Here is an 18,561-nt window from a genome sequence, read left to right as displayed (position 1 = left end):
AAAAAAAAAAAAAAAGAAAGTGCTAACTGGTACCTCAGAAAGGGTGCCTAGATAGCAGAATGTCCACAGTGTGGCCATTCCAGGCCACGCATGACTGGGACCTCGTATTTCTGCAGCATGAAACCCAAACATACAAAACTCAACCACCGTGCCCCTCAGTCTCCAGCCCGGCTCCTTGACATCTGTCCTGACCATTCCTTAGAGGGAGTCAGTGAAAAGCAGAAAATTGAGGGGTTACTCCTATGCTGGAATGACGCATCAGTTCCAGAAAAATAGCACAGGGTCACATCCACAACCATGCCCCAGGACACCGGCCTCCTGAGGCTAGGTGAGTGATCAGTCTGCCCGGCCCTCTTCCTACAGCTCAGTTGTAGGAAAGGTAGTCGATGAGCCGGGGAGGGATGTTTAACTTGGCGATTTTCTCCAGCCCTCGAACTCCAGTTGCCTTCCTCAAGGTCACTCTGCAGAGCTGAGATAAAGTCAGAGGTGTCTCTACAAGAAGGGAATCAGAGAGTAAGGGAAGTTAGATTTAGGCCCAAGCACAGCTGATGGATGTGAGGGTGCAAGTGGAAAAAGATTCCCTTTACCCTGCAGTTAGGATGGGACCAGGAGGAGACCTCTGAAAGGTCAGCAGAAGGGTGATTGGAGGAAGGAAGAGCAGGAAACAGAATTCTTGTAATGTCCATGGAAATTTAATTTTGTGGCTTTTATGGCTTTTAAATGGTGGTATTTGTTTTGTTTTTGTTTTATGAGCCAGAGAAACTCACCTAGGATGGGGAGAATCATTTGTCAGACATTCAGCCAAACAAGGCACAAGTGGAAAGTTTGTACTAGAGCGGGTGGTAGTGGCTGCTGGCTGCTACTCCAAGCATGAGGTCTCCTTGGCCCTGTGATGTTGAAGCTGAAGCCACAGGGATCCCAAGAAGAGCCCTTCACTTATACAAAAGAGCTCCTACCCACAACATCCTTCAGTGGCAAAAGATCGGAGCTGAGGCTTAAACACTAAGCCATCACAGGGAGTTCCAGAAGAATGAGCAAGCTGGGGCGGGGGGGGGGGGGGGGGCCTAGCCTGGTGGCCTGGCGGACACAGGACCATGTAGACCATGTACACAAAGGAGCCCAACTCACTTTCATAGTACTCAAAGCACTTGGCTGGGGCACTGCTGCTCCATGTGTAGTCGGATGGTTTCTTCCCCCTGTTGTCGCGGGCATAGATGTTGCCTCCAAACTCAATGAGCATCTCAATGAGGTCAACGTTCTTCACCTTGGCTGCATGATGAAGGGCAGTCTCATGAAGTTTGGCTGCATTCACATTGGCTCCTGAAGGTCCAAGTAGAGAACATGTATCACCAACAACAGAACTTGGGGAGCCAGGGCAAAAACTGGCTTGGACTTGAGCAGTGTACTGAAATCACATGCACAGGGACCTGATGCATCTTTTCTCCATTCCCTGGAGCGTGGCTCTCCTTAGATTTTCCAGCAGGCCTGTGACCAAGCCCAACAGTGCAGAATCATTACTTCTATAAAAATCCATTTGTGAAGCCAGGCACTGCTGGCTCATACCAATAATCTAGCTACTCAGGAGGCTGAGATCTGAGAATCATGGTTTGAAGCCAGCCGGGGCAAGAAAGTCCATGAGGCTCTTATCTCCAATTAACTACTAAAAAGCCAGAAGTGGAGCTGTGGCTCAAGTGGTAGAGTGCTAGCCATGAGCAAAAGAAGCTCAGGGACAGCACCCAGGCCCTGAGTTCAAGCCCCAGTACTGGTGTATGTGTATATGTGTGCGTGTGTGCATGCGCACACATGCGCGTGCACGTACACACACACACACACACACACAATCCATTTGTAAATAGATAGGAATAATCTACTGCTTCTCATTAGTTCTCTGTGGGTTTGAAATGTTACACAATTTTTTTTAAAAAAAAGTAATTCTAAGGAAAAGAAGAAGCTAATCTAGTTCATCATCCAAGGACTCCTGAAAGTAAAGTACTTAGCCATCAAGTTATATGTAGAGCTACCAGCTTCAAGAAGACCTTGTAAAAGGCTATACTATACATTTCCAGCTCTCTCTCAGCAATGTGCAATCTGGCAATGTGGAGTAGGGATATTGGCAAGGAGTAAATAGACCTCAGCTCTAGGACTGGCCCTAATGTGTCCAACCTGCTTTCTCTACTTTAGTAACTGGTTTAAATAATCAAGAGTTGAATGCATCAGAAACTGGCAGAGTTTTAGCCTGAGGGGATCTGTTTAGCTTTGGACATGGGATCAAGTTTGGGTCAGTAGAACATTAAGGTAGGTATGTTGGAGGCATTGGGAAGAACAAGCAAATGTTTGGATTATTTATTTAGTGTCAGTACTACTGCTTGAACTCATGGCCTTGGAGCACCCTCACTCGGATTTTTCACTCACAACTGGTACTCTCCCACTTGAACCACACTTCCCTTTCTGGCTTTTTGCTAGTTAATTAGAGATAGGGTCTTAGGGATTTGTCTGCCTGGACTGGCTTCAAACCAAGATCCTCCTGAGTAGCTAGGATTATAGGCATAAGCTATTAGCACCCAGTAAAGTGTTTGGATTTTTGGGGGGGTCCAAGACTGGGATTCAAACTTGCTATCTGATACTTCTCACTCACTGGCTGGTGCTCTACCGCCTGAGCCATGTCTACAATCCCAAGTGTCTGGATTTTAAGTCTGAATGTGCTATAACCACTGACCACTGCCCTAGAGAATAGTTAACATGGAGTGAATCACAATTGCAAAATTCAAAAGCATAGAGGGTTCTGTGACATTGTTGAGCCATGAGGTTGGCTACTGAGCTTCCCACCTTTGTTACCTGAACTTGCAAATGTTCTCCATTGTTTTCCCCCAATTGGACCTGGTTTCTGCATTACAGTCAGCCTTCCTTGTCCCTGAGTGCTGTATTCATAGATTCAACTAATTGAGGATCAAAAATATTTGGGGAAAAAAAGACTGCCTCCATCCTAAATATGTACAACTTTTCTACCTTGGAGTGCTCTTTGTATTGTCTTTTTTTTTTTTTTGTCAGTCATTGGGCTTGAACTCAGGACCTGGGCACTGTCACTGAGCTTTTTCACTCAAAGCTAATACTCTACCACTTTGAGCCATAGTGCTACTTCTGGTTTTCTGGTGGTTAATTGGAGATAAGAATCTCACACTTTCTTGCTCAGGCTGGCTTTGAACTATGATCCTCGATTCTCAGCCTCCTGAGTAGCTAGGATTACAGGCATGAACCACTAGTGCCTTTTCAAACTTCACCAGACAATGACTGGATTCAAATGCTCCTTTCTCCTAAATGATGCCTATCCCTATCAGAGCTCCTTCTCTCTTTGGTGGGTATTGTGAACCCTGTCTGTACTCGACAACAATAGTCATTCATATTTGTTAAGCGCCAATTGTATATTAGATCTTATGGATGCTTTATTAAAGGTATCCCCAGGAGCCCTGCAACATAGATTTTATTTTCTTTATAGAGAACCTGAGCTCTTTCCCACCTCTCTTTCCCAGCTCTTTCCCAGCTCTTTCCCAGCTCTTTTCCAGGTCTCTTTCTCAGGTCTCTTTCCCAGGTCTTTCCCAGCCACGTGGAGGGCCAACATGGCCTGGTCCCAGCAGGTCTACTGAATAAACCTACCGCTTACCTGAATACCACGTGCGTGGTGTGGTTCTTACTCGGCAACCTCTTTTTAAAAACCTAATATAAAGCCAGGAAGGGCTTAAAGTCAGGATAGGTGGGATTCCTCTCCATTTTTTTTCTTTTTCTTTTCTTTTTTTTTTTCTCTTTTCCCTCTTTTGCTCTGAGGAATACCCATAGTTCTTTTTTTTTTTTTTTGGGTCCGGTCATGGGGCCTGAACTCTGGGCCTGGGCGCTGTCCCTCAGCTCTTCAGCTCAAAGCTAGCACTCTACCACTGGAGCCACAGCACCACTTCCGGCTTTTTCTGTTTATGTGGTGCTGAGGAATTGAACCCAGGGCCTCATGCTTGCAAGGCATGCACTCTACCGCTGAGCTACCTTCCCAGCCCCTACCCATAGTTCTTACGGCCTTTTGCAAACCCATCTGTCTGCTGTGGACACAGCGCATCAATACCATTGCTGGCCTTCACATCCATGTCCACACCACTTCTTTACTCTGGTGAGTGAAACTACTCTATACGGCTCTCTGTTGCTCAGTCTCTGTTCAGATGTGGCACCACGCAAGAGAGCTCCTATGGCCTCTAGATGAAAGGCCGATCACCTCTGAAGCCAAGGACGCTTGGGGCTTGGCCATTTCTCTCTAGAGGGTCTGGGGGAAATCGGGATGCCACTTCTGCCTGGTCAGCTCTCCTTCACTCACCAGACTGACTCTCCTACACAATTCTCAGATGTAGACAGTTTTTTGCCACTGCAATGGAAAATGGTCAGAAGTCTGTTTACTTTCAGGCTCTCTTTGCTCTTTCTCTGCCATTCATGTCCAACTTTCCCTATCTCTCCTATTCTCTTTTCTACATTTTGGCTTGTGCCCTGAAGAGTGCGAAGCAGGCTGGGTCCCGGGGACCCTCCTCTAGGTTCCCTCGCAAAGGCCAGCCAATGTAGGCTTGATCTATTTGTTCAGAGTTTCTTTGCATTTTTTCAGAAATTTGCCATCTTGAGTTTGCCATCTTGACCACATGGTGGGTTAAGGGTTTGACCCCATCTAACCCTTAACCTTCCACCAAGTTTACTACTCCATCCATCTATTCTAAGGTGCCTTGCTAACAAGTTGCTCTTTTCACAGGCCCTGGTAACTGATGCCCAACCATCTGATGTGCTTTGTTAGCAAAGATGTCTACACATTGTTGTCAAAATTTTAGGTTTTGAATTTTGTCTTTTTTGTTTTGTGTTGTGTATTCTACTACTGATTACGTGGTTCTAAAATTCTGGGCCTATCTGTGCTAAAATCCTCATCACATCTAATGAGTTTTGTCATTTCAGAATATTTGTTGGCAATTCTTGATAAGGACCAGGTAAACTCTACTTATTCTACTTGATCTCCTTGTTGCTTTAATTGGAAATAACAAAGGGCTTTTGTGGCAAAGATTGCAGTTCAAAGCCAGCCCGGGCTGAAAAATCCCCAAGATTCCATCTCCCAACTAACCTGCAAAGAGCCAGTCTGGAAGCATGGCTCAAGACTCTTATCTCTAACCAACAAACACTGCAAGTGGTACTGTAACTCAAAGTGGTAGAGTGCTAGCCTTGAGCAGAAGTGCTCAGGGACAGTGCCCAGGCCTTGAGTTCAAACCTCCTTGAATACCAACTGGGACAAGCCATCCCAGCAATGAGCACCTAGACTCAGCCAGTCTGGGGAACAAGGGAACATGGAGAGGAGTAAGAGGAGATAATGTCACATCAGCCACTTTGTGCCTGACCTTTCAAAATTAACCAGAGCCAGGAAGTCAATATAAGTAAGAAGTCTACCCATCCAATGTCTATACCTGTCTACCTATTAACTGAACAGGAATTTATATTCTTGCCTTTGTCACCTGACTTCTCCTCTACCTAGTCGCCAGATATCAGAAGTAGCTAGGGACATTTCTACCAACATTTTCAGCACCAAGTCCTTCCTCTTGCCATTTATTTGCTCTCTAGTATTTTTTTTCCAGCCCCTCAATGCCTCATGAGACTTCTCCAGACTTCATGGACTCACACCACCAAGGGACAGCTGCTGCTCGCCACCTTCTCTGGGAGGAGACCAAATTCCAGCCTTTTACCCCTAATGTCAATGCCCCTTGTCAGCAGGAAGTAGCCAGAGAATCCGCGCCCAATTTCATGATTATTAAAAGGCTGGAATGTAAGGTCCGCTCCTGGATGGTTAGCAGACTCCACCCTCTTCACCGCAAGGTCTCCACCCAGTACCTGCATTACCTAGGCAACTGGCACACCTGGAAGGGGTCACATCGGCATCTGCTGAGGTCACATCTGAATTTGATGTGGCCACACCTTTCTCCGCCCATACCCTAGATAAGGCCTAGCCCAGGCCCAGCTCTCTCTCCCAGCTCTCTTCTCTTTCCCAGCTCTCTCTTTCCCGGCTCTCTCTCTTTCCCACGTCTTTCCCAGGCCTTTCCCAGCTGCGTGGAGGGCCAACATGGCCTAGTGCCAGCCAGAATGATGAATAAACGTACCCCTTATCTGAAAAAAAAAAAAGTGAGAACCTGAGGCCAAGGTCTGTCTTCCTGGTAAGTGGGAGAGACTGCTTCAAACCATCACCCATCTGTCTCTCCTGGCCAGCTGCTTGCCAGATATAGCATAGGTAAGACATTCATGCAGATAAATACAAATACAGGGAAGCAACCCACACAGGTAAACGGCAGCTCAGGTAAACCACCACGCACCTGCATTGAGCAGCACTTTGACACAGTCTAGATGCTCCCGGGCACAGGCCACATGCAGAGGGGTCCCAAAATGGCAATCGTGTGCTTCCAGATTGGCCCCAACATCAATAAGAAGCCTCACACATTCAGAACTCCCTTAAAATAAATGGAAAAGAATGGGAACATTCATGAATCTGCTCACTGAAAACGATACGCATGGCAAACGGCAGCTGGGACTCACTGCCTGTGCTCAGGTACAAGAAACAGAAGGGGAATTGATGACATGTCCCAATCTAGGGAGTGGTTTACAACCCTATACAGCTCTGGGGAAGGCCGGAGATGCTGTCCTTTCCTGAGGACTGTGCAGGCTTCCAGCTCACCTGACAGTGGGGAATAGGTCATATCCACCCTCTTGCTGAGAATCAAAGATTTGGGACCCCACCTGGGAACACCTAGGGAAGGAAGACTGGAGTCCTTCCTCCCTGAGGTGGCCCTTGCTCCATGTCTTGGCTCCTCTGTCAAAAATCAGTTGGCTGCCGGGCACCAGTGGCTCACACCTGTAATCCTAACTACTCAGGAGACTGAGATTTGAGGATCGAGATTCAAAGTCAGCCTGGGCAAGAACGTCCGTGAGACTCTTATCTCCAATTAACCACCAGAAGGCTGGAAATGGTGCTGTGGCTCAAGTGGTAGAGTGCTATCCTTGAGCTGAAGAGTTCAGGGACAGCGCCCAGGCCCAGAGTTCAAGACCCATGACCGACAAAGGGAGGTGAGTTTATTCTGGGTCTTCTGTGCTATTTCGTTGGAACTTGAGTCATTTTTACTGCTTCCCAATTTTTGTACTTCTGTGCAAGCCAAATCCCTCTCCAAAATCTTTTTTTTTCTTCTTTTTGTCGGTTGTGGGGCTTGAACTCAGAGCCTGGGAGCTATCCTGAAGCTTTTTGGTTCAAAGCTAGTGCTCTATCACTTCGAGCCATAGCATCACTTCTGGTTTGTTAGGTAGTTCACTGGAGATAAGAGTCTCATGAACTTTCTTGCCCAGGCTGGCTTTGAAACATGATTCTCAGATCTCCAGCCTCTTGAGTAGCTAGGATTCTAGGCATGAGCCACCAGCACCCATATCTTTTAAATGAATCCTTTCCGTGCCAACATCCCCCTCTGGGCTCTGTGTGCTTGGCATTTAGATCATTTCAATGGTCCCTAACATCAACTCACCACTCATGCAGGCCTCGTGCAATGGGGACGCTGTATACAGAGGAGGGTTGACCTTTGCCCCATAGGACAGCAACAGCTTCACACACTCAATGCTGCCTGAAGCACAGGCATCACAGAGAGGGGTGCTGCCATCAATGTTGCGGGCATCCACCTCAAGGAAAAGAAACAAATGATAAAGGACAGGCTAAAGCCCATGTACCTCTCTCTTATCTTCATAGATTCATCTTTGCAAAGACAACTTGGTATAAGCACAAGTTTGCTATTATGTACTAAGGCACCATGCCAGGCAAGGGAGTTCAAAGAGAAAGATATGCAGGTTGGAGGTTGGGGTGGAGGCAGTGGCAATCATGATCCTAAGAATGGAAGACTCCCATTTCCTGTTCTTTCTTCCCTGGAAGGTCAAACTTAGCCTCACTTGCCACCACCTCCAACAACTACTGAGCATAGAGCACAAAGGAGAACCTGGGGTTGCAAGCCGGGAAGAGGGTATAAAGATGGGTTTTAATTCAAGCCTCAGCTTAAAAGAAGCACCCAAGGCTGCCTTAACACGCCTCATCTAGAATGAAAATCATAGGGCAGAAAAAGGAGATCCCCTGGATTGGCAAGTCCCACTCTGAAACTATTTTCAATTAACCAGCAAAATGCTCAAAGTAGAGGTATGGGTCAAGCCAATTAAGAGTGCCCTGAAAGCCAGGCACTTCTGGCTCATGCCTGTGATCCTAGCTACTTAGGAGGCTGAGATCTGAGGATTGTGCTTCAAAACCAACCAGGGCAGGAAAGTCTGCAAGACTCCAATCTCCAATTAACCCCCAGAAAATCAAAAGTGGAGTCGTTCCTCAAAGGGGTAGAGCACTAGCCTTGAGTAAAAGATCTCAGGGACAGTGCCCAGGTACAGAGTTCAAGTCTCACAACTGACCAAAAAAATACAACATTACCCAGGGTGTGCTGGTTGGCTCTGAGCAGCCTGGTAGTCTGCCCACTAGAAATCGCTGGCAACTTAAAACTAGCCATGGTGTGCTAGGGAAAGAACCAAAGTCAGAATGTGTAAAATGTTGTTCCTTGCTGTCTGCCCCGCCTCCAGAAACCTGGTTTTGCCAGAACCCCATTTAGCCATCCTAAAATCTGGAACCCTGCTCTTTGGGCCTCAACAGCAGCTATTTGGCATACACCCAGCTTCCCTCCCAGAGAGCCTGTGCCTGGCGTGTGGCTGGCCTGCCTGTCTCTGCGTACTATAGGCGGGCGGGGCGGGGGGGGGGGGGCACACTGCCACCTCTATGTTAAAGTTGCCCCATCCATGAGCTTTTCCAGGCCCATTTCTCTTTCCTACCTCTAGAGGTCTCACTATCCACTTCCGCAGCTGCCAGCCAAGCTAGGAGATGGTCCCCAGGGTCACTCACCTGAGCACCAGCCGCCAACAGCAGCTGGACGCACCGCGCCTGGCCCTGCAGACTGGCCGCGTGCAGGGGGGTGATGGAGTCCACCGTGACCTGGTTAACGCAGGCGCCGTTCTCAATCAGCTGCTGTAGCTGCAGGCTCTCACCCCTCTGGGCAGCCTCATGCACTGGGGTACGCTCCACCCAGAAACCTAGAGAGGAAACCAAGCCCCTGCTAAGACACTGTCTCTTCCACCCAGGTCCAATGAACATGTGTAAGACTTCAGAGCCCCTGAATGACACTCAAGGCACCAGCTGTGTTTGTGTAATTGGTCCCAACACGCTTATTAAAAACCCACTAGCCATCCCTAGTGCCCAGAGGGTGGAGTCCAAACTTCTCAGCTGGGTATGTAAGGGAACTGCTCACATCCAGGACTCCATCTCTCACCACTGTCTACACAGAGGCTGGACTCTGCAGGTACACCTGTAGCTAGCTCATCACTGACCCCTGCAGTTCTACACACACACACACACCTCTGACTGCTGTACAGTCTCAAGAAGTTTGCCACTCCTAGGTAAAGAACAAGAACCTGCCAGGAGCTAATAGCTCATGCCTGTAATCCTAGCTTCTCAGGAGGCTGAGGTCTGAGGATCACAGTTCAAAGCCAGCCCAGGCAGGAAAGTCTGAGACTCTTATCTCCAATTAACCACCAGAAAACCGGAAGTGGAGCTGTAGCTCAAAGTGGTAGAGCGCTAGCCTTGGGCACAAAAGCTGAGGGACAGTGCCCAAGCCCTGAGTTCAAGCCCCGGGACCAACAAAAACCAACAACAAAACAGTAACTTATGTATAATTGAGAGGGCTAAATATCACTTCAAGGTGGGTGCTCGGAGAGCAAAACCCCAAGGTATGACTTTAAATCTATCCATGAAGAGTGAGTGCACTCTCACTGTCATTTTGTAGTCTGACTGGCCAGGCCTGAATACAGGTTGTTTTCATCCCTTGTTCTTGAACCCCAGTTGTTAACCAGACGTTTTCCCTCCCCAATTCTAGTGCTCACTGCCTCCCTGATAGCATGCCCTCTGGAAAGCGCAGATGGTGTACTGTTCTAGTAAGTTCCTCTGGGACCAGAGTTTTGCCTCTAAATCCTTGCCACATAATTAGGCTACTGCCATCCCCCTTCCCCCAATGCAACTCAATAACAAGCTGGTCAAGTGGGACCCGCTCAACATCCCCCAGCCATTCTTCAGGATAAACTCTGCATGCAAGGCATCCAGCGCACCTTGACACCATACTGATATCAATATGATCACAGACCATCACCTGGTCTCATGCCTCAATGCTCTGTAGGCATTGTTCCTTCCCAGGCCTAGAACACCCCTCCCCAAGCCCCCAGCCCTATCTTCCCCCCACACACACAAGTGAGTCAACTGTGAGTTAAATCATCCTCAACCAAGACTGAGTGGAATGTCTGCTCTTTCAGGAAGCCTCCAATTATGCCGTCTACCCACCCATGCCCTTTCTTAAACCCTATCTCTACCAATGGCTGATCTGTATTCTTCTCAGCCTTTCTGCTAAGGTAATCACCTGGGATCCTCCATCTTCAGCATCGATCTGACACACAGGGATCTGAATGAATAAGTAAGCAACTTCTGCTTACCAGACTGAAGTTCCTACCCTGGAAGCTGGCTCTGTCCCTGCCCTGACTGAACTCATCTTTCAGCCTCTTACAAGTCTACCTAGTCCTAGACAGTGACCTGAGAGGCCAGACAAGGCTATGACCACACAGTCTGGACACACCCGCTAAAAGGAAAATAGGTGCTATAACAAAAGCCAAGGCTGTAGCCCTGCATAGCAATGTGTTTGGTGATTGGTGGTTCAGTACTAGCAGCTGACTCTAGTCCGTTCTTACCTCTTCCAAACTTGCTTGCTTTCATGTGTTTACTTGCTACTTGTATGCCTGAATAAGAGATGGCTAAGCAAAAACTTTAGCCTCAGAATGAGAAGGCTTCCTGAACATCAACTACATGTTTACTGCTAACTAACTGCTGAGGTCACCACAAGAAGAAATGACAGGTAACTGCAAACCCTCATACCAGTCCTTTGCCCACAGGACCTTTCAAGCGCAGTATCTAAACCAGCATGGACCTTTCTTGTTCACTATTCCCGCAGCCCTCTCGGCCTTTTGTGTCCCCTTCCAGACTACATCTGAAGGCCAAGCCCAGACTAGGACCAAACCTGACTCGAGCCTGAAAAGCCTTAGTGTGAGTTCTCAGCATAGATCTCAGCATCAGTCTTTCCTGAGGGAGTTGATGTACACGGTAGTCCAGCCTCAAAAAAATCACTCAGCTCATGAGTTCAGATCCTGTCTCTGTCACCTACAAACAGCTCTGCCATTTTAATCAATCCATCCACACAAAATTCCAGTCTCCTAACCTGTAAAATGAGAAGACTAAATGAACTAATGCTTGGATACTGTTTTATATAGTGCCTTGCCAATTCCAAGTAGTAACTGATAGATGCTGTAACTATTACAAGATTATTACTAACACTATTAGTACTTGTTTTGGGGGGCCCAGTATTGTGGCTTGAACTCAGTGCCTTACACTTTTGTTTGGCTATTTCACTCAAGACCGGTACTGATACTTGGAGCTGCGCCTTCTTGTCCAGCTTTTTGCTGATTTTGGAGATCAGAGTCTCTTGGATTTGTCTGCCCAGGCTTGCTTCAAACTGTGATCCCTAGATCTCAGCGTCCTGAGTAGTTAGGATTGATTATAGGCATGAGCCACCAGTGTCCAGCTACTATTAGTATTTCTATGAGTCCTATTTGGAGCTCCTGAGCCAGATCTTTGTTCTGTAACAAGCTTCCCCCCTCCCCCTCCCCACACACACATACTATACTCTAGTCCTAGTAACTAGATCCTCTCCCTACTTCCCCCCAACTCCCTCATGAGTTCACCTGTTCATTTCCTGGGCCTCTGAGACAGAACCTACATTCTTTGTAGTTGGTGTGCCTGAGCCAGCCCCACACAGCCCACTGCTATATCACCAGGAATTCTGCTAGCTAGACAGCCTTGATGTACTGATATCAAGAAGGGCAAGAAATCGATTTCCTCTTTTTTTTTTTTTTTTAATCTCCAGAGTTCACCAGTTCACCAGCATCCTACTTGGTCATTCCAGGGGCAGAGTCCTGCTCTTTGAGCCCTAGTAGTGGTTGTTCAGCCCAGACCTGGCTGACCTCCCAGAGAGCCAGGAGAATGGAGCTGGCCAGCCCAGGCCGTGCCCACTGAAAAACAGAGCAAACCCTCCTGAAACCACTATAGCAACGAGTATTTTCAAATCCACCAAGGACAAAGCTGATCCAGCAGTGTGGCTTTGAACTAGGGCCAAAGATCCATGATACACTCCTAAATATCAGAGAGCCGGGGAGTCTTTCTTTCTTTCTTCCTTTCTTTCTTCCTTTCTTTCTTCCTTCCTTCCTTTTGAGTAAGTCATTAAAGGGAATTTGGGATAAGTCCTCCCTGAAGATGTCATCTGAGGACTGAAAGCAATCTCCAGGCTCTAAAATAAGCTCTTTCCCAAAAGCACCCCAATAAACACTCTTGGAATGAGAGAGCTAGCCCTCAACATGCACCACCAATAAATGTAAGGACAGGAAGAAGGTCAGCCATATTTGTCAGAAAAAGAACTATGAACAACCATGAACAGGAGTGGGAAGCTGAGGGTTTTTCTGAGGGTTCTCAAGAGGCTCACCTTTCTCTCTCATGGAAAAGCTGAGAGTCCTAAGTGACTTATCCCCCACCCCCACCCCCCTCAGAATGCTAACAATGAATGCTAGAGCTGCAAAAGACCTTAGAAATCCATTACAATTGCTGGATTTGCCAGGCATCCAGCTGGCTCTTCAGGAGGCTTGGCTAGAAGGATCACAATCTGAGGTTGACCCCAGGCAAAAATGCCAGACTTTATCCAAAAAACAACTAAGGCAAAAACAGCCAGGGAGTGTGAATGGCTCAAAAAGAAGAAAACCTGTCTAGCAACAGAGACCCTGAGGTCCAAATCCCAGGACAGCCCATAAAAGAAAAAGAAATTCTTCATAATTGATACTCTCAGAAAAGGACAGTAAAAATAGATCATTCCTTTGTCTCCCATCTGTTTCCTGAACTTCATGATGATGAAATTAGCAGTTGCCTGAATTCCCGAGTAATATATATATATATATATATATATATATATACACACACACACACACGTGTGTATTTATTTTTAGGAACACCTAATAGTTTGGTTTTCTTCCTTTAAAGATGTTTCAACCATGTCTTTTTAACTTTTTTTTTGAAAGCCCCCAAAATATTCTGTTCAGTAAACTTGGGGCCAAATGACACATGGTGGTTTAAAATACATTGAATGGAAGTAAAAACTTAAAATGTTTGCCTTCCCTTAAGGGACAAACCAGACAAAAATCTGGTATGAGTGGGGGGAAAAAGGAAAGTGAAACAAAATTTGAAAACAAAAGATAAAGAGAAAAGAAGTTACAAATAATCTTTAGAAAACTAAGAATAGATTCTGTTGCCTTAAGGATGGGGGTGGGGGGGTTCTTCCAATAGTGGGCTTGTTAAATCCAATAAAGAGCCTTACACTCTTACCATTCCTCCCCAGTCCTCATCCAGTATCTGTTACACCTTCCCATGGCTCTAACTACCCCAGGAGGCATGTTCTCCTCCATCTAAAGCTCCAACCACAGAGCACAGTGAGCCTGGACTTTGCCTCAGAATGATATGTCCTTTCTTTTCCCTCTTTCTCTTTTAATTTTATTCACATACATTAGTTGTACAAGGTTGGGGGTGGGGGGTGTTCCATTCTGACAGTAACACGCATTAAACAACAATGTATCCTGATCATTGTCCTTCCTTCCTTCCCTTCCTTCCTGTTTTGTAAGACAGGGCATCCTTCTCAGCTGGCCTTGAATTCTCCATCCTTCTGCCCCATCCTGCTAAGTGCTTGAATTACAAGCATGAATCACTACACCTGGCTTGTCTTCTCCAGTTCTGATGAGAACTTTAGGGATCTATTTCATTTTAAATCCCCTATGCCTCAGTTTTCTTATGATATGAGGTAACATCTCTCATGGCCATTTGATGGAGAAAATAAGATAATGTTTTACCTATAAAAGTGATCAGCATTTATAACTTATTGTTTCCTTTGATTCTGTTCTTAGACCTAAGACTTCTCTGGTTTGTGAACAATGTCTTTTTGAATTCTTACTTTAGGATAAGTTTCCAACTGTATCCCTCTACCCTTTAAAAGATGCCCTGGGATACTGCCTTATTTTGGAATCCCCCCCACACACACACACACAGAAGTAAAGGAATGACAGAGTTGAGGACATTTCCATTTAGAAATAGGAATCTTCTTAGTCCCTTCCCCCAAAGACCTCATCAAATGAAGAGTAAGGAGAGAATAAATCCATGTAAATAAAACAAAAACCAAGAGAGTATAGAGACAAAGTTCTGCAAGTTCAAGAATACGTGGGGAGCCAGAGAAGACATGTGACTCTCCTTAAATTCTATATACTGAGTAAAAAGCTCCTAAGATTCTGCAATGCCTCTATGAGGCATTCTAGGTCACAAAAATAGGAGAGATCAATCAGAACGTTAAAATGAGTGAAGCATCCACTTCCACTAATAGAATTATTGTTTTGAACACCGTTAGGTTTGGAAATGTCAGCAGAACATACTTTTAAAAGAAGCGTATTGAATTTTAAAAAATGGCAATGTCAAAAATACCCACAAGCCCCTAAAGTTGTGCATCCATTAGTTTAGAACCTGTTGAGCAAACCATGAAGAAAATACACTCAGAGCTTATGTCATGCTATTGAACTCTACCTGAGAAAAATAAAATGGGTGCCTCCTCGGGTTTCACAGGTTAGCTATTCATGGCATGTTCTCTTGCAGCGATCACACACAGATCACACAGTCAGGGTCAAAGTCCGTGCCGCCCGCGGTGGAAGGCCAAGGAAGACTTATTAAATGCCTTTGATCATTTGCAGGTGGTGTGCAAAATCATCTGAAATATCTCTGCCACGTTCTGAGGGCCATTGCTCCCTTCAATTAAGCCCCTAACTTAGGTCTTTCATTTTTATTCGCATGTGTGAAACACACACACACACCTTCAGTTCCTAGCTTTCTGGGTACTTTTGCAGTTCAATTCATTTTGTCTTATTAAACACGGAAAGAGTGTCGGTTTACCCTCGGATCCACTGTGTTCGTGGGCTGCCCAAAAGCCAAGGGAGACGGGCTTGTAAGCTGAGAGGACGTGGGGGGCGCGGAAGGGGGGGTTTGGGGGAATCGCAGCCGGCGCGAAGCACCCAGCGACCTCCTGCCCGCCCTCCCCTCACCCCAGGGCCATCAAGTGTGCCCCGGTGTCCTCACTCCAGGGCGGACTCCGGGGCCACCTCCGTGGGATTGTGGGTGACTTGCACACCGGCTGACCTGACAGCAGCAGGCGCCCCGGGAGACGTTCGGGGACTGCCCGGCCCGCGCGCCCGGCGGACTGGGCACGCGCCCCGCATCTCCCGCAGGGTGCGCGGCGCCCGCTCGGATGGCTCCGCCGCGCCAACCCCCGGCGCGCGGGACGGCACTCGGATGACCAAGCCCGCCGGCCGCCCGGGGCGCAAGCCGCTGGGGACGGGGCTCGGGACCCCGGGGTCGCCGCCCATCCACCCACCCAACCGCCCCAGGGCACCGACCAGCCGCGAACTCGGGGACCCAAGCCCCCCGAGGAGCTGCGTGCGTCCCCGGGAGCCGCCGGGCCCCGGCCCCGCTCCCTCCGCCGGCCTCGCACGTACCCACGTCGCCCAAGAAGTAACCGTCCGCCGCGCGGGGCTCCATGCGGGTCGCCGGCCGGCTCTCGGCGACTCCGGGTGCAGGGACCGGAGCGGCGACGCGGCCCGGCCGAGCCGCCCCTGGGCGGGGCCGGCCCGGAGGTGGCGCGCGCCGGGAGTTGTAGTTCCCGCCGTCCAGGGGAGGCGGGGGCTGGGCAGCAGCCAGCTCCCGGCGCTCACTCTCCGTCCCCGCTTCGCCTCCACAGTCAGTGTGCATGTATGCGGGATGTGTGTAAACGTGTTGCTCGTGCGCGAATGTTGATAGTTGCAGATCGTGTATGCAGGTGTCAAGCACGGCTCCCTGTGAGCAAAAACAAACATCCGTGTGCAAAACGTGCTTGGGGCGCAAAGGGGTGTCCAGATGCACAGGGTCCTGCCAACCCACTCCCCTGCTTTGCACTGACCACGCTCGGGAGAGGCATCCAGGGCTCTTTATTACTTAACTATGAAGAAGCGCTTTCAGGTGTTCACAACAGCCGTTTCTTCCCCTTCTTTGTCAATCATCAGGCTTTTAAAATCTGGACCATCTGCCAATAATACCTATCCTGGGTGCAATCTTTTCCTATGTGGGGAACACTTAGATCCGAACTATAGCAGTCAGTGAGATATATAGGCTGTAGTGGAGTGATTCTATCTTGAAAGGCACAAGAAGTCCTGATCTGATATTTGAGGTATTAATAACGTGTCATTACAAACTGGAACACTAGCAGTCAAGCATGCAGCGATAAGCACTGCAGTTATCCCCTGTAAGCTGGGCTCTGGCAGGCCATTGCTAGATACTTAGAAGGCTCAGATCTGGGGAGACCTGTTGTAAGGATCTTGGTTCCAAGTCGGTCCAGGCAGAAAAGCCCAAGAGATTCTTATCTCCAAGTAACCACCAAAAAGCCATTAGTGAAACTGTGACTCAAGTATTAGGGTGCACATCTTGAGCAAGAAACGCTCAGAGACAGCACCCAGGCCTTGTGTACACACACACATACACACACACACACACACACACACACACAAATTACCAACTATAGACAACTGAAAGGCTTGAGATGACCAAGTAGATACAAACTTTATTCAATTTAGGCTCATATAGAACATAGATGGATACTGGAGAAAAGCTGCTGATTTTTCATGAACTTGATTAGGGGAACTGCAGATGCTGCTTTATTGTTAATGCATAGCTACTGGTGTGATGGAAGTGTTCACTATCTCTATTTGTGAAGACCCAGCTGGGGTGGCCTTCAGCAAGCAGGAATAACAATACAGTGATATTCACTGTATTACCTCAGGCCTGTCTCATCATTTTGACTTTGTGTCATAATTAGACTGCAGAAATCTTTCCTTCTTTCTTTCTTTCTTTTTTTTGCCAGTTCTGGCCTTGAACTCAGGGCCTGGGCTCTGTTCTTGAGCCTCTCTGTGCTCAAGGCTAGCACTTTACCATTTGAGCCATAGCACCATTTCTGGCTTTTTCTGTTTATGTGGTAGTAAGGAATCAAATCCAGGGCTTCATGCATGCAAGGCAAGCACTCTACCACTTAGCCACATTCCCAGTCCCTCTTTTTTTTGGTTGATCCTAGGGCTTAAACTCTGAGCCTCGGTGCTGTCCCTGTACCTTTTTTGCTCAAGGCTAGCATTTTACCACTTTGAGTTGTAGATCCACTTCTGGTTTGGGGATGGTTAATTAGAGATAAGTTTCCACAGACTTTTCCTGCCTGGCTGGCTTCAAACCATGATTATCAGATTTCACCTTCCTGTGTAGCTAGGATTACAAGCATGAGGCACCAGTATCCAGAAGCTGTAGAAATCTTGACTGTCTCTCCATTCAATGTCTTATTGCTCTAGTCCATTGTTATGATAGTATAATGTTTATTGGTTCTGATGAACAGGAGTGTACATACACACATTTAGTAAGATATATGCATAAAGACAGTAGGAAATAAATGCCACCCCCCCAAAATCATACCTCAGGGAAATTTAGAGTGAACTGGGGCATGCACATCCAGGTACCACTTCCAAAGTGAAAAGGGTTCTGGATGTGAACACTTTTTGTCATGCCTGAGGCCCTGGATCCAGCTCCCAAGTACTACAAAGAAAAGGGAAAAAAACAGAAAGAAAAACAATGTGAAAAAAAATACCTGACCCTACAGCCACTAAGAAACATGATGGTGAATAAGCTTCCTTGGGTTTTTATTACAACATATCCCCCAATTTCTAATAGAAGCATAAACAGACTCTCATTTGATCTTTAATTTCAGCTTCTCAGAAGTCCTGGGGTAGGTGTGTATGTTTATCTCCATGATAAAGGGCATTGACTTCTGTTAGTTAAACATGTTAATGAAATTGGAGATTAAATGGATAAAGCTATGAATTTCCCTCTAATCACTTCTTTGGCTGCATACAAGTTTGTTGTTATCATTTTTTGCCAGTCCTGGGGCTTGAACTCTGGGCCTGGGTGTTGTTCCTGAGCTTCTTTTTTTTGGGTCCGGTCATGGAGCCTGAACTCTGGGCCTGGGCGCTCTACCACTTGAGCCACAGCGCCACTTTCGGCTTTTTTTCTTTTTGCTTATGTGGTGCTAAGGAATCGAACCCAGGGCCTCATGCATGCAAGGCAAGCGCTCTACCACTGAGCCACCTTCCCAGCCCCTCCTGAGCTTCTTTTAATCAAGGCTAGCATTCTATCACTTGAGCTACAGTGCCACTTCCAGCTCTGAGTAGTTTATTGGAGATGAGAGTCTCCTAGACTTGCCTGCCCAAGTTGGC

The 18,561-nt window shown here is 47.3% G+C and overlaps 1 protein-coding gene across 1 annotated transcript; it reads right to left on the bottom strand.

Annotated features, from left to right (window-relative positions):
* Positions 1-20: 20 nt before the first annotated feature.
* Positions 21-15,876, bottom strand: Asb13 (ankyrin repeat and SOCS box containing 13). Its single transcript, XM_013009275.1, has 6 exons — positions 15,775-15,876; positions 8,957-9,144; positions 7,560-7,710; positions 6,366-6,500; positions 1,129-1,320; positions 21-492 (listed from the first exon to the last, which is right to left on the bottom strand). Exons 1-6 carry the CDS (start codon positions 15,815-15,817, stop codon positions 365-367), a joined length of 837 nt encoding a protein of 278 aa, XP_012864729.1. The 5' UTR covers positions 15,818-15,876; the 3' UTR covers positions 21-364.
* Between the last annotated feature and the right edge of the window lie 2,685 nt (positions 15,877-18,561).

The sequence above is a fragment of the Dipodomys ordii genome, unplaced genomic scaffold, assembly GCF_000151885.1.
Source record: "Dipodomys ordii isolate 6190 unplaced genomic scaffold, Dord_2.0 Scaffold9, whole genome shotgun sequence".
Classification (NCBI taxonomy): Eukaryota; Metazoa; Chordata; class Mammalia; order Rodentia; family Heteromyidae; genus Dipodomys; species Dipodomys ordii.
Note: the sequence above shows the minus strand (reverse complement) of the source record. Positions and strands in the feature narration are given on the sequence as shown.